The sequence below is a fragment of the Magnolia sinica genome, chromosome 4 (genome assembly GCF_029962835.1).
Source record: "Magnolia sinica isolate HGM2019 chromosome 4, MsV1, whole genome shotgun sequence".
NCBI lineage: Eukaryota > Viridiplantae > Streptophyta > Magnoliopsida > Magnoliales > Magnoliaceae > Magnolia > Magnolia sinica.
The window spans coordinates 111,612,177-111,637,920 of record NC_080576.1 but is presented as its reverse complement, the minus strand read 5'-3'; the positions used below and the strand labels follow the sequence as shown (position 1 = coordinate 111,637,920).

General features: G+C 38.1%; 1 protein-coding gene across 1 annotated transcript; it reads left to right on the top strand.

Annotated features, from left to right (window-relative positions):
• Window positions 1-661: 661 nt before the first annotated feature.
• On the top strand, window positions 662-25,634 carry LOC131243831 (delta-1-pyrroline-5-carboxylate synthase-like). The gene is made up of 21 exons (XM_058243427.1): window positions 662-673; window positions 729-835; window positions 3,257-3,328; window positions 3,447-3,550; window positions 9,095-9,197; window positions 9,427-9,588; window positions 10,871-11,148; window positions 11,816-11,966; window positions 12,200-12,364; window positions 12,589-12,666; window positions 13,137-13,226; window positions 16,768-16,854; window positions 16,944-17,030; window positions 17,136-17,232; window positions 17,368-17,471; window positions 17,672-17,747; window positions 20,864-21,014; window positions 21,225-21,293; window positions 23,007-23,073; window positions 23,164-23,234; window positions 25,367-25,634. Exons 2-21 carry the CDS (start codon window positions 785-787, stop codon window positions 25,446-25,448), a joined length of 2,145 nt encoding a protein of 714 aa, XP_058099410.1. The 5' UTR covers window positions 662-673; window positions 729-784; the 3' UTR covers window positions 25,449-25,634.
• Window positions 25,635-25,744: the final 110 nt, after the last annotated feature.

Genomic DNA, 25,744 nt, shown 5'->3' with positions numbered 1-25,744 from the left:
ATCATGAACATGTTAGATTGTAAATAAAACATTACGGTGGCCTTAGGAAGTTTCAATTGTGGCCGTTCAATCTCCATTATTTTCTATGGTGTGATCCACATGAGATGCGGATCTAAATGATGTTTGGGATGATACACTAAAATGACCTGGAAAAACGGATGGACGGCGTGAATAAAAGACATACATGACGGTAGGCCTACAAAGCTAGGCCAGCCCGAGGGATATACCCGGAAACGCTCACCTGCGAACCAGTTCGTACGTACAACGTACGAACTTTTTTGAGAACCCGTCATACGTGATGTGGATCCAAAATCAGAACCGTTCATGTGAAGTGGAACCTCCTGACACCCTCCCGGGACCAAGTTTTACTTTGATCTAAAACTCTGATGGTCCATGAAAAATGAAAAAAATTTCCTCCCTTGATTTGCATTTATCTGTTCTATGGCCCACCAGAATATTATATCAGGGTGAAATTTTTTCACATTAGGTTTTATGGGATTCCTCATCACATGGACCGTTCAGATTAGACACTTATGTCACGTGTGAAAAGATGAAGACGTGCGTAGGTGCGCAGGGGAGCATGACTCGGATATACCATAACGAACCATTCCCACTCCTACCGCGCTTATATAAATACCCAAAAAAGGCTCGAAAGTCGAAAGTCGCAGCAGCCAGCGCAACCCCCCCTCCCCCCCTCTCGATAGCCAAAAACAGAAACGTTCGCAGCCGCTCTCTCTCTCTCGACCTCCCTCATTTATCGTGTGAGAGAGCTTCGCTCTCCGCCATGGATTCGACTCGAGCTTTCATCAAAGACGTAAAGCGCGTAATCATCAAGGTAAGATAGCTTCTTCCACGAGCCCTACAGAGCTCCTTGAGCGAGCACCCGAGTCCTACGCTTGTGCCAGCATGATGCACCTGTGAGAGATCCGGAGCGGATCCCATCGTGTACGTGACCTGGTTCCAGAAGTCATTCTGGCCCATTCATCAGGTGGGCCAGGCGTCTAAACGGACTGTTAGAAAAAGAACGACTAATGGTCCGGTACCAAGTAAAAGTGCGGCACTCCTGATGAGCTGACCTGCCTAAAGGCCAGGGCAAATACACGGAATGGCAGTGGCCTGACTGCTGGATGGCCTAGATCTCATACACATGGGTTAGCCTTCCCATTGTTCCATCTCCAATTCTTCGCCTGCAGATCTCTTCTTGAACTTTGATTTGAAGCTTTCGGCTTCGATTTCACAAACCCTGTCTCTTGCAATGAAAGAATTCAAATTCCTGTTTTTCTTGCGTAAACAGCGAGATTCGAGTTTCTTACTTTCAATTGAAGTAGTACAATGCTTGAACCCTCCTGTTTCTTGCAATGCAGTCATTCAAGCAGCAGAAATTCGATGTTTCTGTTGTTAGTATGCTTGTTAGGGGATAGATTATGCTATGAGTTCGCAACTTTGTAAGGAAGTATTAGCAACAGATACATGTCACACATGGAGCGTGGATATGTGTCTTTCCAGATCTGTCAAAATTGTGGATATCCTACGGGAGATCAGAAAGTAAAATAATCAACATTCCAAGTTCAGAGTTCGAATGGTACTGTTTTACACTATCCGGGGTTGAGAATGGGTTCCATGATTGGGGCAGTTTGGATTTGAAGCATTTGTGTGCAATGGAACCTTACAATGTGGATGTGTTGCTAAAGCTAATGTATGGTGTAGGAAATTCACACGGGAGCTGCAGCTGTTTTATAAAATGTAACAGTAGATTTCAGAAGTTTTGGAATTTGTTTTTGGTGGATTTGGATTTTGAATTTGTCAGGAGTGCAATTTTTGTGTTGATTGCAGATGGGTTTTGCTTAGTTAGTGTTACTTCAGTTGCTGGTTTCTTTTTGCGTGCAACGTTGGAATGTCCACACACAGAGGACCATCTTGCAAAAAAGAATAAAAAAGGCAGATCAGATGTTTCTAATCATCCCTTCAATACAATACAAAATGGATTGGGGAGTATGTAAAGAAAAATAGGTGCCATCATCAGCTTGGATTATCCATTTAGTGGACCCACCTTGGATTAGCTTATGATTCCTAATAATCACTTTAGTAAAATGATGGTTACCATTGGATCTTTGGCCAGGAAAGTAAATGGTTATAAGAAAATTGGCCGATGTTCGATGGTCAAGGCCATCTGATTGTGTAATCTTTGCCCAATGGCCTGAAAAGGGTAAACTGGAATCAATGCATGGTCCAGATCATTGATTGGGTTGTCCATGTTTCCGTTGCAAACAGTTTTAACATAGGCCTATGATACAACTAGTTGTATAAGATCTTTGTATAGTGAGAAACAATCACATACAGGCACTGTATGCGAAATTTCACATGCAGCCCCATCTCTCTCACCTGCATGTCACTTCTCTAGTGCATCTGAGCCATCAAAAAGATGGGCTGCACGATGAAGATCTCCCACGGAAATCAGGCCAATCCACTCATTAGATGGGCCAGCTTGTACATTGATTCAGACACTCAGGAGTCCAGGATGAGTGGACCAGCTTGATTGTCTGCCCAGATGATCTACACGTTCGATTTTCGTAAACAAGGGATGCGTTGGTGGGAAAGTCAAGGCCGTATAAGAAAGTTCACATACCGTTCCTGTATGATATCATTTCCCTTATATGCCCCTTTGATTTATAAACAGAATGCTGTTAGTAATCAATATGCATGTTCAGAACTAATGCTGTTGACCCAAAAATGTGCAAAGCCCGCACTGTAGATGCACTCGGGAGGGAATGTTTCTATTTTATTAAGTTTTTTAGTAGGTGTCTATAGAGTTTTTTATTTTGTTTATTTTGTTTTTGTTTTTGTTGTTGCTGTTTTTATCTTTCTAGCTGTACTCTGTGTTCATTGTCATGTTATCAATCCCTTCAAGGGTTTCTTTTGCATCTATCAGGCATATTCATTTTTCACTTCAGTTCTTGATATTTCCCCTATTATGTTAGTGACAGGAGCTAACTGAATGTTGCCCCTGTTGTATGAAACTACATTGACTTCTTAACCATCTTGGTTATTGGAATTACTACAACAGTTTTACAAAATTCTGGAATTGGGTTTCCATATCTAGTGAACATCCAACCATCCAGAAGAATAGTGTTTTGTCACACTGTTCATAAAAAAGCCATTGGATTCACTTATTTTTTGTATGAAAGTTCATAAGTTCCTCTCAAAACTCTTTAACTTTTTTTCAACCTGGTGCTGATGCCAATTCTTGGTTATGAAGGTTGGAACTGCTGTCGTGACCCGAGCTGATGGAAGATTAGCATTAGGCCGACTTGGAGCTCTTTGCGAGCAGGTATGCTAGACATGGCACACCAGCTTATTCATGACCAAATTTCCCTTCCCTTTGGCTAATCACAGCTGCATATTTTGGAGTCTATATTGTTTTTTTTTCTTCTATGGAACATGTACAGGTTAAAGAATTGAATACTCAAGGCTTTGAGGTTATTTTGGTTACTTCAGGTGCTGTTGGTGTTGGCCGTCAACGACTAAGATACCGGAGATTAGTAAACAGCAGGTTTATATAGCTTTCTTTGTTGTTCCATGTTTTAATTTTTTTCTCGTGCTGAAGTGGTAATTTAGATCTTGCATACTAGGGAAACCATTCCCAATTCCTTCTTGGCAGCCTCCCTAAAGCTTAATTTAACATAGATATGTATGATAACTGTCCACAAATTAGTCTCTGACATTGGGCTGAGGTGTCAGGTATGGTGATGCTGCACAACCTGAAACACCAAATGTAATTTCATGTGGAAGAACATCCTTTCACAATTCTGTGAGAGCTGATCCAGTGCTTCTAGAAGCATGGGAGGTACATTGCCTCTGTGTCATTGTTGCACATGTTGCATACATGGAAGAGAGAGGAACTGTTCGTTCAGTAGGTCCCATAATGAATGGGCCATTGTCCAAAAAATGACACTGTTTGCATGATCCTAACCCTTTTACTGCGCCATACAAACATGGTACTAAAAAAGCATGGAAGGTAGATGCCTGTGTCATTGCTGCACATGTTGCATACATGGAAGAGAGGAACTGTCCATTCAGTAGGTCCAATAATGAATGAGCCATTGTCCAAAAAATGACACTTTTTGCATGATCTTAACCCTTTTTCTGTGCCATACAAACATGGTACTAAAAACGGTATGTTTGTTTTATGTAATACAGCGGTGAATCGGTCCTAAGGTGTTCCGTAACGGTAATGGCGGCTGTAACAGCCACCACCGTTACCTTTACGATACGGGGCATAACGGCTGTTACGGCCCCGTAACGGCTATTACGGTCTCTCTTTTTTATTTTTTTATTTATTGAAAAAACCCCCGAAAAACCTGTATCTTCCCCGTAATGTTGATTAAAAAGTATGAAAAACCTGTATCTGTCCTGTAATAGACCATTAAGGGGCTATTATGGCCTTTATAGAGGACGTAACGTGCCGTTAATGGCAATTATGAGTCTTTTTTTTTTTTTCCATAATGGTTGCTACGGCCGTTACGACCCCATTACGTGTAACGGTTGTCACCGTTACCTTTACGTAATGGCCTTTACGGCACACCACGATTCAGTCCATTACAAAAACAGTGGGCCGTATCAGGCTGATACATGCCGATATGTCCCGTATTGGCACCATTTTGGGGCTGATATGGTTGTTAGAGGTCGATACAACCATATAAAGGACGATTATGAAAGTTTTATTTTTTCTTCTGTCATTTTTTCACTTCTTTATTCATTTTAACCATGAAGGGAGCCTAGAAACTAATTTTAAACTAGATCTAGGCTGCTTTTGAGGATCAAAACACAAAATTTGAGTGAAATTTGATGAACCAAACCGCAATGGACCATTTTGGGAGATATTGTAAGAAAGAGATATACTTTCACTTTCTTTTTTCTTTTTTCTTTTTTTTTTTTTCATTTTCCATCCTGTTTTGTATTTGTATGTAATGAGCCCTAGTCTACCAAAGCGTTCTTAATTTCTGCTCAATTAGGGCATATTTTTGGTTGAGTTTTCAGCAAGTCAAGTTGATATTGTCTGACAGACCACATTCTTACCAAATAATGGCCCATTACACCATCAATACATGTTGAAAATAAAAAAAGAATACATGTTTGGGATCCTCGGCTGACCCTAATTAATTGGATAAGGTTTAGAAGATGATGACGATGGCGTATTTGGGATCATTACATTTTCTAAAATTTTACCAATAATTTTTTAGATTATTATTATTATTATTATTTTATTTTATAAAGCCATTACAGGGCTAATATGTCTCATATTGTGTTGCCCAGGCCGATGCGCCAGCTGATATTGTTACTTAATACCTTGCATTCAAGTTGACACTAATAGAAGAAAGTCAAGTAACAACTCAAAATTGGTGAGAAGAAGTTCATTTGTGAGATAGATAGGATGGTCCATGAGGGCTTTTTTGTTTTTTTTTTTGCAAGTGGGCAATCAGTGGCAAACACACTGGATTCATGGTTTGGATCATCATAGCATGTGCCATGTGTGATGTGTGTAGGACTCCAAACTGTCCACAAGGTTGTCCCCACCATGAACAACACCTAATGTAAAAATCAATGACTTTGAAATAAAAAAGTCGGAAATAACTCAAAATTTGTGAGTAGAAGTTCATCTATTAAATTGTTAGGATAGCCCATGTGGGAATTTTTCGCAAGTAGCCAATCAATGGAAAATGCACAGGATGCATGGTATGGGTAATGATAGCACGTGTCATGTGTTTGACATACGAGACATTGATTGGCTACAATCAATTGACATAGTGGACAATATTCAAGCCGAATGAATCAATCAAGGTAAGGAGAAATAAATTCTTTGAAAAAGATGAAAAAGAAGTTAAAATGGAAGTTCCTACTCAAGAGTTATGCTTGTGAGCTTTATCAAAGATGTTAATCGGTAAATGAATACACTAAGAAGTTCCATAAATTGACATTGCAGCCCACGGGTAAGGTTTTATGAGTATGAAGACTAAAAAGATTTCAAGATATCTTAATTGTCTTCCCCTGGACATAAGAAATGAATTGGCATTCAAAGATGTATATGATTTGGTGCCCTAATGGGATTGTCCTTAACAATGGGGTAGCATGATAAAAGCCCTTTTTTTTTTTCATTTAAACCATGAAGGAAGCTTAAAAACTCATTTTAAGCTAGATTTAGACCTATTTTGGGCAAGGTATTCCGTAATTGTAATGGTGTGGCCGTAACAACCAACACCGTTACCTTTACAATACGGGGTGTAACAGCCGTTACATGCGCCATAATGGCCATTATGGTTTCTTTTTTAATTATTGGAAAAAATCGAAAAACCTGTATCGGCTTCTAACAAATTGTTATGGGCCGTTATGGGGGTCGTAACGGCCTATATGGGTCATTTTTTCCCGTAACGGCCGTTACAACCTTTACGATCCTATAATGTGTAACGGTTGCCACCGTTATCTTTACGTAACAACCTTTACTGTCCCATAACTCTCTTTATGACACACCATGATTTTAGGATCAAAACAAATGATTTGAATGAGATTCGACAAATTAAAGCGAAGTGGATCTTATGGGAAAAATCGGAAAGAAGGGTTAGCGGTAAGCCTTCACTTTTTTTTCTTAATTTTTTTTTTTAAAATCTTCTTTTTGTTGTATTGTAATGTAATCTCTCTCTCTCTCTCTCTCTCTCTCTCTCTCTCTCTCTCTCTCTCTATTTTCCATAATTCTTTGGCTTAATTTTCTGACTGAAACGGGCCAATATGGTCTGATACGGACCGATATCGATACACGATGCCCATATCGTATCCTTTTTTGGTCGAGTTGATATGGCCCCCGATATTGATATTAAGAACCGTGGAAGAGGAGGTATATGTGTGTACGGTAATAGGGCGAGTTATTAGTTATCCAATGGACTATAGTATTGACATCTTAGGTGATTGATAAGGGGCGATGGCTGTGACTTAACATCTTCCATACCACTTGCAATTTTGTTGGGAAAATATGTACAATCCTGATCATGGTGTGCCATAACGACTGTTATAGGGCCATAAAGGCTGTTATGTAAAGGTAAGGAAAAAACGACCCATAATTGCCATTACGGCCCCTGTAGCGACCCATTATGCCCCCTATAAAGACCATAATGGCCCCGTAACTGTCGGTTATGGGGCAAATATTGGTTTTCCGGTTTTTGTTTTTTTCAATAAAAAAAGAGGTTGTTACGGAAGGGGTAATGGCCGTTACAACCCATATCGTAAAGGTAACGGTGGTAGCTGTTACGGCCACCGTCACTATTAGGAAATACCATGATCCTTATAAATGTGGGAGTAATGAGGACACCGTCTCTCAAGAAATATTGAATAAATAAGAACTTAAAGAATACCCAAATTCCTTGGTTCATGAAAGGGGGACAAGTTCTTGTTAACTTTCCTTCTTTACTGGATCTAAGTATAAGGATGAGGTGTGTTGTGATGTGTTCCCCATGGATGCATCCCACATTTTGTTGAGGATACCATGGTTGTGAGGTTGAGATATGGTGCGTTTGGCTTAGGCTTCCCATATTCTCCTCCCTTGCAACCCTCACAGTAGTACTGGATTCACTTATCATTGTCTACAGAGCTGCCAACCTGGCATTTTCCAATATCAATCTATGCATAGCATGACACGACACCGGCTAGCCATGTTGTGCTGCACACATGAACATGCATGGCGAAAAAATACTGCAACCTCAGCTCTACCCATCTTTTCTCTTGCCACTCATCCATCTCAACATCCTTCTTTCAACTACACATCCTAATAACATGTTGTTCCTTGACTACCCAACATTGGACATGACTAGTCGTAGAGTCATCATTTGAAATCTCCTCTTCAATACGATTGGTGGGTGAAAATCAAATAAACACCAGAGGCACCTCTCCACTTAGCTTTAATTCTATGAGCAACACCTTTCTCTATCTCTCCACTCATATGATTATCAACCCAAGTCCTCTGCGGTACTCCTTGGTCCACAATCTTAACTAATACCTTGTTTTCACTCCTATTGTTACTAGAATTGCATTCCATATACTATGTTTAGTTCGACTGATTTAAAAGCTTCAGCTTTTAAGCATCCCTCAGTGTTTCTAGCTTTGCGTTTACCCCTTCCCTCATCTCTGCAATCAAAACCGTCTGATTGTCTTTGTAGACAACATACACCACATAATCTATTCCTGTAACTGCCTCCTTAACTCGTCCATAACCAATGCAAGAAGATACTGGTCAATGCCGATCCTATAGTAATTGGAAACTCACTTGTTTCTCCACTAAAGGTCCTCACATTTTTTACTGCTCCTTTATACATATCCTAAATCATGTCAATATATCCTTTGGAGATTCCTTTCTTTCCCAACACCAAGAGATCCTTCCTCCTCTCCGTATATTTTTCTGTCAGTTGTCTGAGTAGGGAAATAGCCTCAATGGTTGACCTTCATGGCATGAATCCAAATTGATTTTCTGATGCATTTGTCTCAGGCCTCAATCTTTTCTCAATCACTCTCCCAAAGCTTAAATTTAATTCATGATAGTTAGCCCTCTGTCTCTCGTTTATTCTTGTAATGGGTTCTTACATTCGTATAGCATTATCTTCGATCTTACAATTTTTGTTGGACAACTTTGTCAAGCAAAATAAGCAAATATCTCTTATGCACTTCCAAACCTCTACTGATGTACCATATGGCCGGGCCTCTACTGTCTTCATCTTTCTCAAAGCTTCTTTTACTTCTTTCACCTCAACAAAAAATGAAGCTTAATGATGCGACATTAGTTTTCTAGTTGTCTGTAATAGCAACTCATGGTCTAATCTCTTGATCAACTTGCTTGCCTACCAAAAAGAAGAAAAAATATGGAACAATCTGTTTTCTTTTCATTTTCTAAATACTCAGTATTTCTCTGTAGTGTTGCATGCTTTTGAGAATAATTTACACACTTTTTCTCATAACATGATTTTGTTTCAAGACACAATGTTATTTATTACGGATCACCTTATGCAATGGGAGTGATTCTTTCTTGAATGTGTCCCCTTATATTTTTGCTCTGCAGCTTTGCTGATCTCCAGAAACCACAAGTTGAACTTGATGGAAAGGCTTGTGCAGCTGCTGGACAGAGTGGCCTCATGGCTCTCTATGATGCCTTGTTTAGTCAGGTGAGGAAAAAAAGAAAACCACTTCCTTTTCTATTCAATCTTTGTAATTGGACTGGAACTTGTGATGAAATTACCAAAAAAAAAGTGTTCTCCTTCTTTTGTTTGCGTCTAACACCTGTTTTAGCTGCAGTAGCAGGTTGCTGTTTTCAGTTCATTCATATTTTCATCTTATTTTCCAATGACGTTCATGAGTTCATCCAATATTATAAGTGTCTATGTTTGTATGCAGTTGGATGTGACATCTTCCCAGCTTCTTGTGACTGATAGTGAATTTCATGATCAAGAGTTCAGGATGCAACTTTCTGAAACTGTGAATTCGTTGTTAGCTCTCAGGGTTATTCCCGTTTTTAATGAAAATGATGCAATCAGTACCAGGCGAGCACCGTATGAGGTTTGTTCCTCTTTCATGTTTTCCTTTTGCTTGAACTATGCGAATACTTCAGTTCCTTTATCATTTGGGTACATTTTATTTAAAAGGAAAAGCTGTCTCATGGCAAGGCTTTTGCCTTTTGCTTGTTGTACTGCCGCCGTCCCTCTACCTTGTCCTTCCATTTTTTAATAAAATTTGTGAAGAGGAAGAATCCTAGGTCATTGGTGTTCAAGATAAAGAGATTTTAAAGATTTCTTGGCAGTACGATTGATGGGATATAATCATCTTATGGAAGGGATAGAGAGTTGCAAAGCAAAGAGGGATGTCGTGTTAGATTTGGAGTATTAGTAAGGCACTCATGTGTAGAAGAAGAAGAACAACAACAAGAAGAAGAACACAGGCATAATCTTGTAATATTCTGTAATGTCATGTTTATAAAATCCTAGGTCAATTGTGTTCAACATAAGGAAATTTTAAAGACTTCTTGTCAATAAAGATTGGTGGGACATAATCATCATCTTATGGAATGGATAGAGATTTGCAAAGAAAAGTGATCACGAGTAAGAATGGGCTCGGGAATAGTGGTTGGGATGTTAGGAACTTAGGATTAAACTTAATCAACAACTTGGTTTCATTGGAGGATGAAATGCGTTGCCCTATCATAACATGAGTTTTCTTTTCCCAGACTACTTGCACTAACCTGGCACTTCTTCAAGCAGTTCAGAGATAGTTGTAATGGTTTGGGTCCAGGGCCACACATGCTACATAATGGATGAATAAGAGATCTCTTTAGCACATTTGAGATTTGAGGTAGGGGTCTCACCCATGAGGGTTTAGATTCAATCCTAATTACTCACAAAAATAGGTACTGCTTAGCTAGGATCTCCCCATGTTTCTGTGAGATGGAATTTGTGACCAATGGTTTCGCAAAAGCAGCAGTTCTGCCCATTCTGTGTTGGACTATCTCGACCTCTTGATTGGTTGTATTTTTATTTTTTTTTGAAATAAATTTGTGATCTATCAAGACTCAGAAGAGGCTTAATATTGAGGTAGTTCATTGACTATGTGATACTTAACAGGCAATTCGTCAGTGTGTCCATTGGAGTTCAATAATTTGGGTGGGTAATCCCAGCAAGTTAGTGATGGACCCTTTATGGTGTGATTACTTAACCCAGTTTATGTCATGTTCTTATCGATATATCTCATGTTCATGCCTGGAATAGCTTCGAGTACTTCCATCCTTGCTGATTTGCTTGTCTATTTAATTCAAATTAATTTCTCTAATAGTGAGCATCATGCACAGGATTCATCTGGTATCTTCTGGGATAATGACAGTTTAGCAGCTTTATTGGCTTTGGAGTTGAAAGCTGATCTTCTTATTCTTTTGAGTGATGTGGATGGCTTGTATAGTGGCCCACCTGGAGAACCACATTCGAAGCTTATCCATACATATATAAAAGAAAAGCATCAGGGAGGGATCACATTTGGAGACAAATCCAGGGTGGGAAGAGGGGGTATGACTGCTAAAGTAAAAGCTGCTGTTTATGCAGCTTATGCAGGTATCCCTGTTGTTATTACCAGGTACTTTTCTGACCTTATGCTTCATGTTAAAGTTTAATATACTCGTCACTTTTGGGGACTTTGGATGCACATTTCAACTTTTGATTTGTCATATTCTATTTATTTGACTATATTCCTACTATAAATGAGCCCGGAGCTGCTAAACTGTGGTCTAACTGAAGTTATGGCCCTTGACAGAGTGGAATGGGGAACAGGATTCATGTAGCCAACCCCAATTAGTTGGGTGATAAGGCTTACATATGGCAACTACAACAATAGTGATGAAAAAGCTTTTCCTAATTGAGTCATACATAGGACATTAGTTGCTTGGCCTAAACTCTAAAGTAAGAAATTTGGGATGATATTGGGGAACTTGGGATATTTACTGTGCCATTTTAAAGGTAAATGTTTAAAAATTTTAATCTATCAGAATCAATCATCCCTTTGCTTCTTTGAGCATGTAGGGAAGTCCTTCCAAAATTGAAAAAAAAAAAATGCATTTCATTCCCTAGCAATCAGCAAAAGATTAGTGTCAAGTGGAAAATATTGAATTGGTTCCATAGAGTTGCAGTTGCGCAAAGTAAATCATTTCCTTACACTAGGTGGCATGCTAAGTTCTCATGTACAGATTGATCTAGCTGGCTATCTATCTAATTGAACTCTAACTCACTTTCCATCTGTATTGAAGTGGTTTTGCAACTGATAACATCATAAAAGTACTTCAAGGAGTACGTGTTGGTACTCTCTTTCATCAGGATGCATATTTATGGGTCTCATCCAAAGAAGTTGGTGCCCGCGAAATGGCTGTTGCAGCAAGGGAATGTTCTAGGCGACTTCAGGTACTAAGTGATCACTTCTTGTGATGGAAAAGCTTGCATTATTCTGTATTGCGGTAGTTTGTTTGTTTCTTTGCTGTGTATTTTCGGCAGTGATTAGTTTTATGAGACTGAAGTTTTAATGTACCCATTCTGTGCAATCTCCTTGAAGAGTGGATGAAACACTCTTGGTTCTCCTCAGAAGACTAGTGATTCTGATTGTTTGACCATACAGTATTGAATGGTTTTCATTGCAGACCCTATCTTCACAGGATCGAAGGAAAATTTTACTGGATATTGCTGATGCTCTGGAAGCAAATGAGAACTTGATCAAAGTTGAGAATGATGCTGACATCGTTGCTGCACAAATGGATGGATATGAAAAGTCATTGATATCTCGACTGACTTTGAAGCCAGGAAAGGCAAGGCATCACAAGTAACTGAAATTTGCTTCTGATGGATAACTTGCATTACCTGCTTTGGATCTTTGTAACTTCTTTGGCTTTTTCTATGCATTGAAAAAGATTGTTTCCAAAATTTGTCATGTTCATGCGGTAGATGCCATCTTGGATGTAGTATTCTCCTTGTTTCATGAAAAGTATTTCCATCCCATCTGATTTTTTGAACACATCTGTATTGTTGGCAGATCTCAAGTCTTTCAAAATCCATTCGTGTGCTTGCTGACATGGATGATCCGATTGGTCATGTTTTGAAGAGAACGGAGGTAAGGGGAGTGAACTGTCAAGGAATTTCCTTTATTTAAACTGTTAACCTTTTGCACTTCTGAATCATTCGAAAAAAGAAAAAGAAAAAGAAGAAGAAGAAGAGAGGAAAAAAGAAAAAGTAAGAAGAAGAAGCAACCTTACACCTTTGGAAGAAGCAAGTCAATGTATATGTAACCGTAATGATGTTGGGCTTTATTTTATAATTTCTATGATTACAAACTCTTAGATAAATGTTTGTGTGTGTGTGTTTCTTTTAGCATCACATCCTTTTGCATTGATCGCGTGTGTGTGTGTCCACGTGCAAAATGAAACAGTTAGATTAGCATCGCATCCCTTTTGCATTGATCTCGTGCACCAACATGTGTGTTTGTATGGACATGTGGAATGAAATCATTTGGATTAGCATCACATCCTTTTGCATTGATCTCTATTCTTGAAGTTTGAATTCTGAAGTAAAGTTGGCATCCAGCTTGCAGATGGGCTTATCTTAGAAAAGACATCATGTCCCTTGGGTGTTCTCCTGATTGTTTTTGAGTCCCGGCCAGATGCACTAGTTCAGGTACATTATTGCAGTTCTCACTTGTATTCAATTTTTAAACATAACAAGTAGCTGGTCAGCTTTTCTAGTTAGTTTCTGTAAACATTACATATGAAGGTCACTGGATGCTGCTTCTAGTACTATATTGAGGAGAATTCATTAGTTATCCAATCTCTGTTAATTATATTGAAATAATATTAGTTGGATGATTATTTATGCAGCAAGTAAAAGGGACCCTGCTGATCATTTTGTCTTTAGTTGAGCTTTTTGTCATGACGATCTGTCTTATATAAGATGAATAACTGGTCAGGTGGATTAGAGCATATATGTATGCAGTAGTTAAATTATGGTCCTGGATCTTGACTACGTATTATATCCAGTGTTCGAAATATCGGTATTGTGTTACGTATTGCACCCTTGGGATACAGATACGTATCGGTTATCGCATGGGATATATCGGTTGTATTGTGTAATGTGTCGCTGTTGTTGGAAACATGGGGAAACATTGGAAATTGTGGAATTTTTCAACGAAATTTCAGTGATTGTTAAAAAAGACATCAATATACACTTAGAAATCAAAACATTACAAAAAAACAAGTGCACATAATAGGTTTTCTTTGTATGGGGTCCTAATCTATGCGTTGTCTAACTGAATTGATGCAAGTATATTCAAAGTTTACTCATATAATTTATAAATGTAAGAAGACGTGTGGAAACACAAGCAATACATTCAAAAGCAAAAGAAGAATCACTAGATCAGGTTACATACATGTTTGATTTTATGTTTGGACATAAAGATTGCAACCGATTTGCGAGAAATTGGAAAATTTTTGATTTTTTTTCAATTTTCCATAACTCGGTCATTTTCATCCAAATCTCGAAATCGAAGCTCCCAAACCAAGATTTTTCATGCAAAACCTGAAAAATCATTGATTTGTAACAATTTCACACTGATTTAACATGATTTATAGAAGAAAAAAAATGATCGGAAATAAAAAAAAGGTGCACGGATCAAACATGTGGGATATATCCCACTACTGTGTTTTGTATCACATAGGTGGGATACAAGATATATCGTGGGATATATCGGCTGATATCGTCGATATTTAAAACACTGATTATATCAGAAAATCACTTCTGCCTATGTTCTTAATGGCGTGGAGATTCAGGCAGTACTATGTGCATTGATCAGGTTCATCATAATATTGACCGAACCCATGCAGTATGAACAAAGACTCATTCTGAACTGTCGAAATTTCCACTGCAGCATATCAACTATGTTCAAGAATGTGTCACATGATTTTTTATTTTTTATTTTTGGTTTCTTTCTGATGAATATTTGCCATATCAATGGCATAGATTCAGGCAGTACTATGTGCATTGATCAGGTTCATCATGATATTGACCAAACATGCAGTACAAATAAAGACTCATGCCGATTTGTTAAAATTTCCACTGCAGGTTATCCACTATGTTCAAGAATGTTTCATGTGATTTTTTATTTTTTTATTTTTTGTTTGCTTCTGATGAATATGTGCCATATTGATGGCATCCATATAGATCTCAGTTTCCACAGGCGGAGTTCAATTGGAAGAAGAAAAGCCTTCCCTCTGGTAGAATTGAGAGCAGATATCAGTTGAACTCTCAATTCCAAAACCCAATTTTCTCCTCTCAGTTTTGAGCACTATGGCTGCAGCCCTCAGAGCTGATCATTGGGCTCACCTTTCAAAGCAGCGTTTTGAATATTGATAGTATTGGCTGATACTATCGTTATCACAGGTCAGCAATATAAGAAATGGGGCAATTGAAAAATTCCCCATGATTGTAATAAATACTGAATGTATTGGTTGATATATTGCAATATGTATCGATATCACGATATATCACTCAAAACCCTTTATAAAAATGCACTCTATCATTTATACATGCGATAGTATTGCATGTATTGATGATACATATCCGAAAATCCTGTGATGTTCAGAGAAATTTGTAAAAGTTGTTAAAATAAATATTTTTTTTTTCCTTCAAAATTTTGGGGTAATGTGTTGGTATGTTTTGACATATCAACTTGAGATGTTTTATATTGAAACAAGATTTTAGTGGAGAAATTGTCATCCGAGAGTGGGAACTGGCTAGAACCCACTCGGTGAAATGTATTTAAATCCATTTCTTTTGTAAGGATTAGGAAGCAAATAGTTGCAAAGCTACATCTATGCATGACTTTCATTCATTAACATGGATTTGAGGCAAGACATTTTGAATTTGAACGTGGAAAATGGAAGAAATTGGGGAAATCCAAAATTTTTCTGTTTTCAACCTTTTAAAATGCAAAGTGTCTGGAAAAATTATATTTTGATGAGTATACACTGATCTACGGTTTGGCCACACTCTTTCATTTTTTTTCTTGTTGTATTATTTGTATTCTTTTACTAATATTGTAGGATACTCGAACGATATGAACTCATTTTGGATATATAACTGCATCATTTAGGCCCCTATACAATGGAAACTTGTTGTCCGTGCTTGGTTTTGTAATGTTTTGAGGGTTCTAAGTGTGTAACCATGCCCCTTTTAACATCTCCTAAAGTTTCATTGAAAAATTCCATCATTTTACATTCCCCCATACATGTGATACTGATATGTTTCTGTATCCCAAGGGTGTGATACATGCATCCATACTGATACTTAAGGAACTGTTTCAAGGTAAAATTATCTGAGGCATGCTTCGCGATTGAGTTCTTCAAGGTAATGCCAAACATGTGGTATGTGATCTGGAATGGGTGGCTATGGCTTTCCTGCCATACATTAATTACTCATTACATACTATAATTTTTGGCTTTGCGATTAGCAGATTCAACCTTATTTTATCATGGGCCTGGAAGGTATTTTTTTCTTTTTTTTGCAGATGGTTGAATTTTATTACTTGTAACAACCATGTATGATATTCTTCTATGCCCTTTACATGTGTCTGTTCACTTTAGATCCCATATCATCTCATCTCCATGCCAATTTCTATGCTTGAACACCATTCTATTATTGATATGCATAGATGAAAACCAATGCTTGAAATTCAAGGTTGATCTCATCTTCAGTTTGGTTTTTATTCTGTGTTCAACTGGAGTAGGACTTTAGTCACATGCACCTTCTATGCAGTTGCTGCTGCCTCTTCTAATCAACTGGAGTAAGACTTTAGTCACGTGAACCTTCTATGCAGTTGCCACTTCAGAATCATGCTCCCACTCCCACTCCCACTTCCCAGCCATTTACGTTTACTAAAATTTTGAAGCAGACACTTCCCTGTTGCACCTGAATATACTGACACTTCTCTTCACACTGTAAATCACTTGAAAGAGATCAATTTTGTTGAATTTGGGAGTTTACACTGGTTTTTAGCTCGAACTTGCTATTTAGATTGTAATTTTAGGCGTTGAAATTGGAAAGAAACCTATGTAAAAGAAGTGCTGAAATATAATTCTGTCATTGTTTTTGTTATAATTTGTCCGGTATTACATTTAATGCTTCCTTCTCTTAGTAACTTTTAGTATTTGATATGATGGAACAGATAGCTTCATTAGCTGTCCGAAGTGGGAATGGCCTTCTCCTGAAAGGAGGGAAAGAAGCCACTCGATCTAATGCCATCTTGCATAAGGTATATTTGTTAGAACCATGCTTCTAATTTGTATGTGTGGATTTTAATTTTAGCATTTTTCTCCCACAATTTCAACTTCTGTTCTGTAGATTATCACTTCAGCCATCCCCAAGTCCGTGGGTGAAAAGCTTATTGGACTCGTGACTTCAAGAGATGAGATTCCTGATCTGCTGAAGGTGAGTAGTGAAGTTGGAGGGTGCTAGAAACTATGCTGACTTTTACTAACATGTTGGTGCTGACTTTTTCTAACATGTTGGTGCTAAACCATCACTCTGCTCCAGCTTGATGATGTGATAGATCTGGTAATTCCAAGGGGCAGTAATAAGCTTGTTACTCAAATTAAGGAGTCAACAAAAATTCCTGTTCTTGGTCATGCTGGTAAGATGAATTAATCATGCCACATTTATTTTATATCTGCATAACATGGACCTGTAATCCTATGGAATAATACATTTCTGTACGAGAATATGAAATTGGGAGTTTGGCATTAATATTGCAGTCTCTGCTGCCCAGATGGAATCTGTCATGTTTATGTGGATAAATCGGCCAATATGGATATGGCAAAGCACATTGTTTCGGATGCGAAGATAGATTATCCGGCAGCCTGTAATGCTATGGTAATTCCTGATTGCATTCTTTAAGGTTGACCGTCCATGCTTAGTTATACTGTATTCAGTTAGATTTACATTATTACAAATCTAACTTTTTTTAATCATGTACATGGGCGCTCACATGCATGCACACATGGATTGTTATCTTACCTTACCATTGTTGAGATACCATAGGTGTTGAATATGATTCTCCTTGTGATTCTTAGGAAACACTTCTTGTGCATGAGCATCTGTTGAAGACTGGTGGGCTTAATGAACTCATTGTAGAGCTCAAAACTGAAGGTATGCCTTTCTTTTCTGAAGATTAGACTTGACAGGCTTTGGATTAATGTTATGTCCCCTCCATAACCTCAAGTAGTGAAGTTTCTTATTGGATTTCATTTGCTGACAGTGTCAACTCTTCATGCCCCATCGTTTTCTTTCCAAATGTTATTTGTGTCAAGTCACATATCTATTCGTGGTCCCATGGCAAGCATCACTCTAAGATGGGTTCATTTCTTCCAATCAGTAACCCATTTTGCACCCTGTATCTGGGTCATAAGGGTAACAAAGAGGTTGGGTGCAGCGCCAATTATTGCAAAATTGAATACGACGAAGGGGCAGAAATTTGACTGCAAATGAAATATACTCATTACTAAGTAATAATCGTAATAAAAAAATAAATAAATATGTACACTCCAGTATCTATGAAATTAAGTATTACATCATGCATGCACATTTTTGCCTTAAATAGGCTATGCACATTCAAATTTACAAAATTATCATCATCATCATTATTATCATCATCTAAGCCTTATCCCAACTAATTGGGGTCGGCTACATGAATCCTTTTCCACCATTCCACTCTATCAAGGGCCATAACTTCAGTTAGACCATATCAAATTTACAAAATCAGAACAGAAAAACTGCACAAACAGGACAATCAGCAAGTAATAACTGTATCCAACACCTAAACACATTCAGCATCATCTGAGCCTTATCCCAACTAATTGTGGTTGGCTACACAAATCCTGTTGCTCAATTCCTTGTCAGGATTCATGGTGAAAGTTGTGGCAAAAGTTTCACCTTGGCTGCCAACCTGATACAATTCTCCTTCATCTGAGTGGCAATGAGAGCACAAAACTCCCACGGGCACCTAGTAATACTCAATTACATATGTTGATTAAAATTTTTAACACCTGGTACATGTTCTATCATGAACAGGCTAAAAACATGCATGCTCACAGAAAAAAAATCCACTATTCAAGAAATAATATAAAAGACCAATCCACGTACACAAAATGCGCATGCAGACATACTTCTAATCATAAATAGCATAAATACATGCATTATTGTGAAAAAGACACCTGAGTTTTAATGATAGTTTGAAAGTAAAATAAAAATAAAAATGGTACGTGCTGTCCCATCTACAGATTGAATTGTTGAGGCCTTATATTTGCTCGAGTTCCCCACTCTCTATTCAAAACCAAAGTGGAAACCATCTTGTCTCCCACTCGAAACTCCCAATACCTTGGAAGAAGAATGAAAAAGAAGCTCCGATGTTGTGTTTTATAAAACCTAGTTACATGCATCTAAGCTGTCACCCGTGACTTGGTCAATATGACTAGGACTCTAGGATGAATATATGAGTGGTCTTATTTTACCAATAAAAAAGTTTTTTTTTTTTTTTTTTAATTCAATGAAAGTTTCGTTAATTGTCTAAAGAAAAATAATTAATAATATGGGAAAAGGAGAGTAGTCTAAGTCTGTGGTTTTGGCAGAGTGCTGGAGTCTTTGGATATATCAACTTTTCTTGGAAAACCAAGTTTTTCTTGGATGCGTCATGAGTTCCTAGTTGGTGTCATTTATGTGGTTAGTTCACCATTGCCAATATCAGCATTAGAGGGATCTTATGACGGATTCTTCCTCTTGCCTTTTGACAGGAAATTTGGAAGGAAAGGATTTTATAATATTGAATCTTCCATATGTATGGTCACTGATAAGGTCACTATAGCATTGTCAAATGGGCCTCAATTAGACCTGAATACTGGGGTGTTCTGTTTCAGATCCTTTTCCATTGGGCTGAAGTGATTAATTTGAAAGGTGTGGAATTCACGTCATAGTCAAAGATGGAGGCCTCGTGGTGGTGGGTGCAAGTATAAGTTAAACGGGTTTTCTCCTGGAAACCCTGCGCAATGTGGTATTGTTTAAGTGATTAGGTTGACAAAGGCATCACTTTGATGACTTTTCAGGTCCAGAAAAGGCAACTTGGCATAAGCAGAGATACCTGCTCTTTGAGAACGCTTGAGAATCTTCTCTAATAAATTCTCAGGTCCATTGGTTTTAGAGGGGGCTATGAATGCAATCTGGGTTGTTAGCCATCAATCCATTCCTTAGAACACCTTTGATCTTTTCGAAATCCATGAATTGGCCTCCAGGCTGCATTTTGCTTACCACATTGGTAGAGGCTAATGAGGTCAGATGCTTTTGACTAATGGGTGAATCACCCTTCCCTTTGTGTTAATGAGATTTTCCCAAAACCACAGGAGTCTCTAGGACATCAATTTCCCAAAAACGTTTATTCTCCACTCGAAATTGGGAAAGTCTTTTTGTCCAACTGAATGAAGAGAAAGCTAATTCTAGTATGGTACTATGTATTTCCCCTCAAGTCTCCTCATCTTTTCTACTCCCTCTCCATTCTCAAACTACTGTGCCCTTTGTTGGTATTGGTTTCCTAGGTATAAAATAACAGCATCCCTTGGTTCATTGGTTTAATCCAATTTTAGGTTGGAGTTTGAACAGAAAGAACATGGTTGAAAACATCTCTGCCAATACACATTGTTTTGGTTTTACGAAAAACCAATAAGGCCAAAAGGACCTACATATTGTCCATATTGGCAATGTACATCAGTTTTTCAAAAAAAAAAAAAAGAATGTCCACAACGATACAAATGTTCTAAACCTTCATTCAAATTGTAACTAGCTTTAGGTATCATTGTGCACAATCCACATATACCATTATTGGGCACAAAATCTCATTTCAAGCAGCAACTCATTGGAGATGATCAACTCATTGATCACTGGTTTCGTTGTTCTATAATCCAATCACTATATCAGGCTAAGGTCTAGAATCCCTATAATAAACAGAACTTAAACAAAAGAGAGAGGAAAAGAGACATGATCCATGGCTCCATGCATAGCTACATCCAGGTTACCTAATTGTGGTTACTTCAACTAGAATTGAGTTCCTTGCTGCAAGGCAAAAATATTTTCTGCATATAATCTTTTGTAGCTTTTGGTGAGTGATTCTATAGTTTAGGCATGAATGTGTTTTGCTAGTAAATCGCTATTGTAATTAGATTGCCAAATCATTGAAGAAATATAGTTAATAGTTACTAACTCATGTGCATCCAATGTAGGTGTTTCTTTATATGGTGGGCCAAGAGCAAGTGCTATATTAGATATTCCGGCGGTACATTCATTCCATCATGAGTACAACTCGATGGCTTGCACGGTAGAAATTGTGGACGACGTGCTTGCTGCCATTGACCATATACATCGTCATGGAAGGCATGCTCTAACATCTCCTGTAACACCTATAGATTTCTGATTGTGATATTAGTTGGACAATGTAATATTTCCATCAAGTTGTGCTGCTATTTTAGACAAAGTGTCTCGTGTTTGATAATGTGCTATTAATGTGAGAAAGTTTCATATCTTGGTTTACAGCATTTAAACAAATGAAAATTTGTAATTGTTCTACCCTTGATGATTTTTCAGTGCACACACTGATTGCATAATTGCGGAAGATCGTGAAGTTGCAGAAATCTTCCTTCGTCAGGTTGACAGGTAGGCATGTGTTTCTGCAAGCACTTCATGTTTGTTATTTATTGAGTACGAGTACTTGTTCTATTTACATTACAGCTGACCCTTTTCTCCAGCATGCTTTTCTTCCCATTTTATTCTCCATCAAGCAGGATCATGTATGAAAATGTATAGCTATATTCGTCTATGATTCACCTCTGGATCAGATCTTCACAACTCTGGGTAGTATGCTAGCATTAGCATAGTTATGAATATTTCTGGTATTTTGAAAATATAGCAATATTTCCTGAATTTTCATAAAAAATATATTCACCACAATATCCAGATATTCTTGAATATCTCCGAAAATAACATCACAATAATACCCTATATTTATGACAATATTCTTTTTAAATTTGTGGTGCAAGCAAATCTCCTGCCCTACATGTGGGACCTCACTTGAGCACACGTGTGGATGTGGGAACATGAGTGGCCCCGATGTGGTACACACGTGTTCCTCACATGTATCTACACACGGGAAGCTACTAATATTAGTCATCCGTTTGTGATTATTGTTTTAAGATAAAATGGAAGGGACAAATACCACTTAAAACCAAAGGCGATAGTTTTCAAGGGCATTTTCCCCTTCATATCCAGTTGCATTAGGGTTGATGTTAGCATGTGTTGCTAGATCTTTTACTGTCATCTATTCATTGGTTTCTTTTATTGTTGAATCATTGAAGGCTACTATCGAATCTGGAATTTGACTTTAATTCAAAAGGGTTTCAAAGTTCCAAACAGTGGAATCTAATCCCAAAATTCTGGATTTGATTCCCAATGCATCCAGTTGCATCACTTTGTTTGGAACACCCAAAGTTGCTGATTTTCTTGAAACCTCTTCTTCCTAGCCCTCTTATCTCATTCATGATCACCCTCTTTTTTACCTTTTGCTTATTTTGATTCTTTTATTCTTATTGATCTTGATGAAGTCATCTAGAAGTTTAAAATTGCATACCAGAAAAAAAGATATAAAGAAGAAGAACAGCGAGAACCTTCCCAAAAAAGAAAAAGAAAACAAAAGAAAAGTGAAAACCTTTCCAAAAAAAAAATGAAGAAGAAAAGGGGCACTTGAATATCTAGTCAGAGGTGTCATTTTTAGATAAACCACCATGGGTTGTAAATCAAGTTATTGAGTTATATGGTCAATTGTATGTTGTATCTAGTGGAAAGTGAATGGTCGGAGTTTCAGGTTTATGGTCACTTTATATGTTGCAATTTAGATATGCTTGCCGGTTTCTGGGAGAAATTCAGTGTATTCCTCCTTTTGTGGAGCCTCTGAGTTCTCAAGTTGGAGAATAGCTTTGTTTTGGCATCTTTTTTTTTTTTTTTTGTTTGTGGGGGGGTTATATATAGCATCGAATTGAATTGCAATTATTAGTTAGGAGGGAAAATTATCAAATTGTTATTTGCTGCTTGGCATTCTTATCGAGGGACTAGGCTCCGAATTGCAATTGCCTATTCGGTAGGTCTTTTTGATGCAATTTTGGCGCTACTTACCTCTTATGAATACCAGGGGACGTCATTCATCTTCATCATTTTCTCTTCATAGAATTGAATGTTGGTGATTCAGTTTCTTATAGCAGCCTTATGCCAGCACTGTGTGACATGCCCCTTATCTTGTGAGTGGGTTCTCAAATATTGGCTTGTCTGGATATAAAGATAACTCTATGTTGTTGCTTGCTATTTTAATTATGGCAGCGCTGCTGTCTTTCACAATGCAAGCACACGATTTTGTGATGGCGCCCGTTTTGGACTTGGTGCAGAGGTATGATTTGTTTGATTTCTGCTGTTGAATGTGAAAATTGTCAAATAGCTAGCCCTTACGGAATTATGGGTCTGTTCAATGGTTTAACAGGTTGGGATAAGTACAAGTAGGATTCATGCACGAGGTCCAGTGGGTGTTGAAGGACTTCTAACAACTCGATGGTATGTTGCAAACTAAATGGTGGATTGGTTTATATGCTTGATTGAGCCTTATATCAAATGGCCATGGATTCTGGAAACGTGGGACCATGATATGCATAGTTTGCTGCAGCACAGGATCCCATAAATGTGGGGCACATCGCTCAGTGATCCAGATTGTTGGTTTGATGGGCCCTACCATGATGGGAGTACCTCTGAAGTCTCCCAAGTGGAAGATCCAAACCCTTCCAAGAGTGGCGTATGAAAAGACAGTTGAGAAATAGAGCAACTGATTAAAAGGTTTGAATCATCCAATCTAAGAGATCCTTGGAGTATTACCACATACATATTGGGGCCATCAGATCAGCAGCTTGGTGCAACTCTCTATGGACCCTATGGTGATGCATGTGCTCTCTTTGTAATGCACCCTCTAGTCATAGAGGTTTGCTAGAATACATCCCAATCTATTGATTGCAACAGGATACATCAGGACTTTAGCCTTTGGACCCGAGTCATTTTGCAATGATTTAAACTGGTTATATGGTGGTCACAGCTTGGATGGAGGTGTAAGTAAACATAAAAATTGTTGTATTTTGTTTCAAAATAAAATAAAATTTTCAAATATTTTGGTTTCCCTCCAAATTTTAAAATTTGATTTGCTTTTGTATTGTGGGTTTAGTCCACATCGGATTTGCCCAAGAAACTTTTCCTCCATATAAGATAGGCTTTTTGCCTTGGGGCTTGAGCCCCATTTAGGGGGCATGTGAAGTTGGTTGGAGGGATCTATGCCATTAGCCTCACACGTGCGCGTCGAGCCGAGTGGAGTCTGTGTCCGCGTGCGCGCTGGGACAGGACGGAGCTGTGGGTGTAGGTGTACTCGCGGGAACTTTATTTTTGTGCGACAGTATACTCGCACTTGCGTCTTTTCCTTTTGAAACAGAGATGTCTAGTCGGTTGGTCACACCTATTGGGTTTAAACCCAATTGACCAAACCCTTTCAAAAGGGTGCTTAAGGCACCATTTTGTAGTCTATATGAAGACTTCCCTTTCCGTTTTGCAAATCATCTAATCCATTTCTTCCCTCAGAAAAATTTCTGTTTTAAGAAGGTTTTTGGTTACAGAGTTCGTCGCTGAGTCAACTTAGCACTTCTTGGTTAAAATGCAAGTGGTTCAAGCCCATGTACGATGAGTGCACCGTAGGGACCGGGTTATAGTCGTATCCCGGAGGTTGATTGCTCTGGAAACCTATTGCACTTGGGACCCTACCCAAGGGAAGCAAATTCGATTTCAAGCCTAGTGCCTCACGACACGCCTCGACTCAATTTTACAAGTCCTTTATCTCTTTTTTTTTAATTTTCTTTTTGGTTTTCGGTTTTAGTAGTCTATTTGATTCAACCAAATATTCCAACAAAAACTTCTATATTGGAATATCTTAACCAGGGGATCACTTAATTCTTTTCATTTGAATAATGGGTGGTTTTCTGAACTTTTGAATAATCAAAAGGTTGAAATATCTCAATCTGGGTATAGAAGTCCTGACATATCCTATTGCAATACGTCTAATTTAGCTTCCAATCTCACACAATTTCAATGCTTTGTGTATTTTTCTGCGTTGATGTTAGAGAGATACTCCAGAAATTTATCTCAGAGCACTATAAGTTGTAATAGTCCCAGTCATTGATCCAGACTGTTCATTATGTCCAACACACATTTCATGTGTTACTGTGCAAACACATCATACCAATCCAACAAATGTTAACCACTGACCAATGGTCTTTGATATGACAGTTGAGACTGTTCACACAAAATAGGTCCAATAAAAGAATTTGATCCATCTATTGGTTGCAGTCTTATGATTCAAAAGAATCATATTTGTTAGACAATTGTAGCCATCCCATTCAGAGCTTTGAAAAAGGATGGTTAAGATAATAAAGCGAAATCAAGAATGGATAAGATCATCTGATCAGTGTGATTTTTGCACGCTAGTCCATGAAATGTGTCTGAACTTAATAGACAGTTCAGATTGATGAATCGGTTGGACTTTTCGAGTAAGATGGATGCACATAGGATAGTGCTCTGTGAGCAGTGGAGTTTCTCTTGATGATATTGAAAGCTTTGCAACTATCATTTACAAATGCCTCTGCAAAATATGAAAGGATTCTGAGAGGGAGCGGGCAAGTGGTAGATGGTGACAAAGGAGTAGTCTACACCCATAAGAGCATTCCTCTCCAGTTATAAGAGTTTCTCTATTTCTATCCAATGTTGTTGTCTTCCATTTTTAGTTTCTCATATCTATTTCTGTAACAATCTCAATTACCTTTTTATTTAAGTTACACGCATATTTATAACTTGAAAGAGATTGTGGTATGAACGCTGCTCAAAACCACTGATTTTGAATGAAGAAGATTGTTATGATGGCATGCATCAAGTGTGTGGTCTGCAACTGCTTTGGTTGGGTTACGTGGATTGATCCATTGGCTAGGGTTATCCATCCAGTCAGAAATTTCTGGAATATAGTCCACATCATAGAGGCT

Bases quoted from the DNA above. Each gene is read 5' to 3' on its own strand.
- LOC131243831 (XM_058243427.1), top strand. From the start codon at position 785: ATGGATTCGACTCGAGCTTTCATCAAAGACGTAAAGCGCGTAATCATC. The intron at 12,667-13,136 runs GTAAGGGGAGTG...GTTGGCATCCAG, and splicing joins ATGTTTTGAAGAGAACGGAG to CTTGCAGATGGGCTTATCTT. The intron at 21,294-23,006 runs GTAGGCATGTGT...TAATTATGGCAG, and splicing joins TTCCTTCGTCAGGTTGACAG to CGCTGCTGTCTTTCACAATG.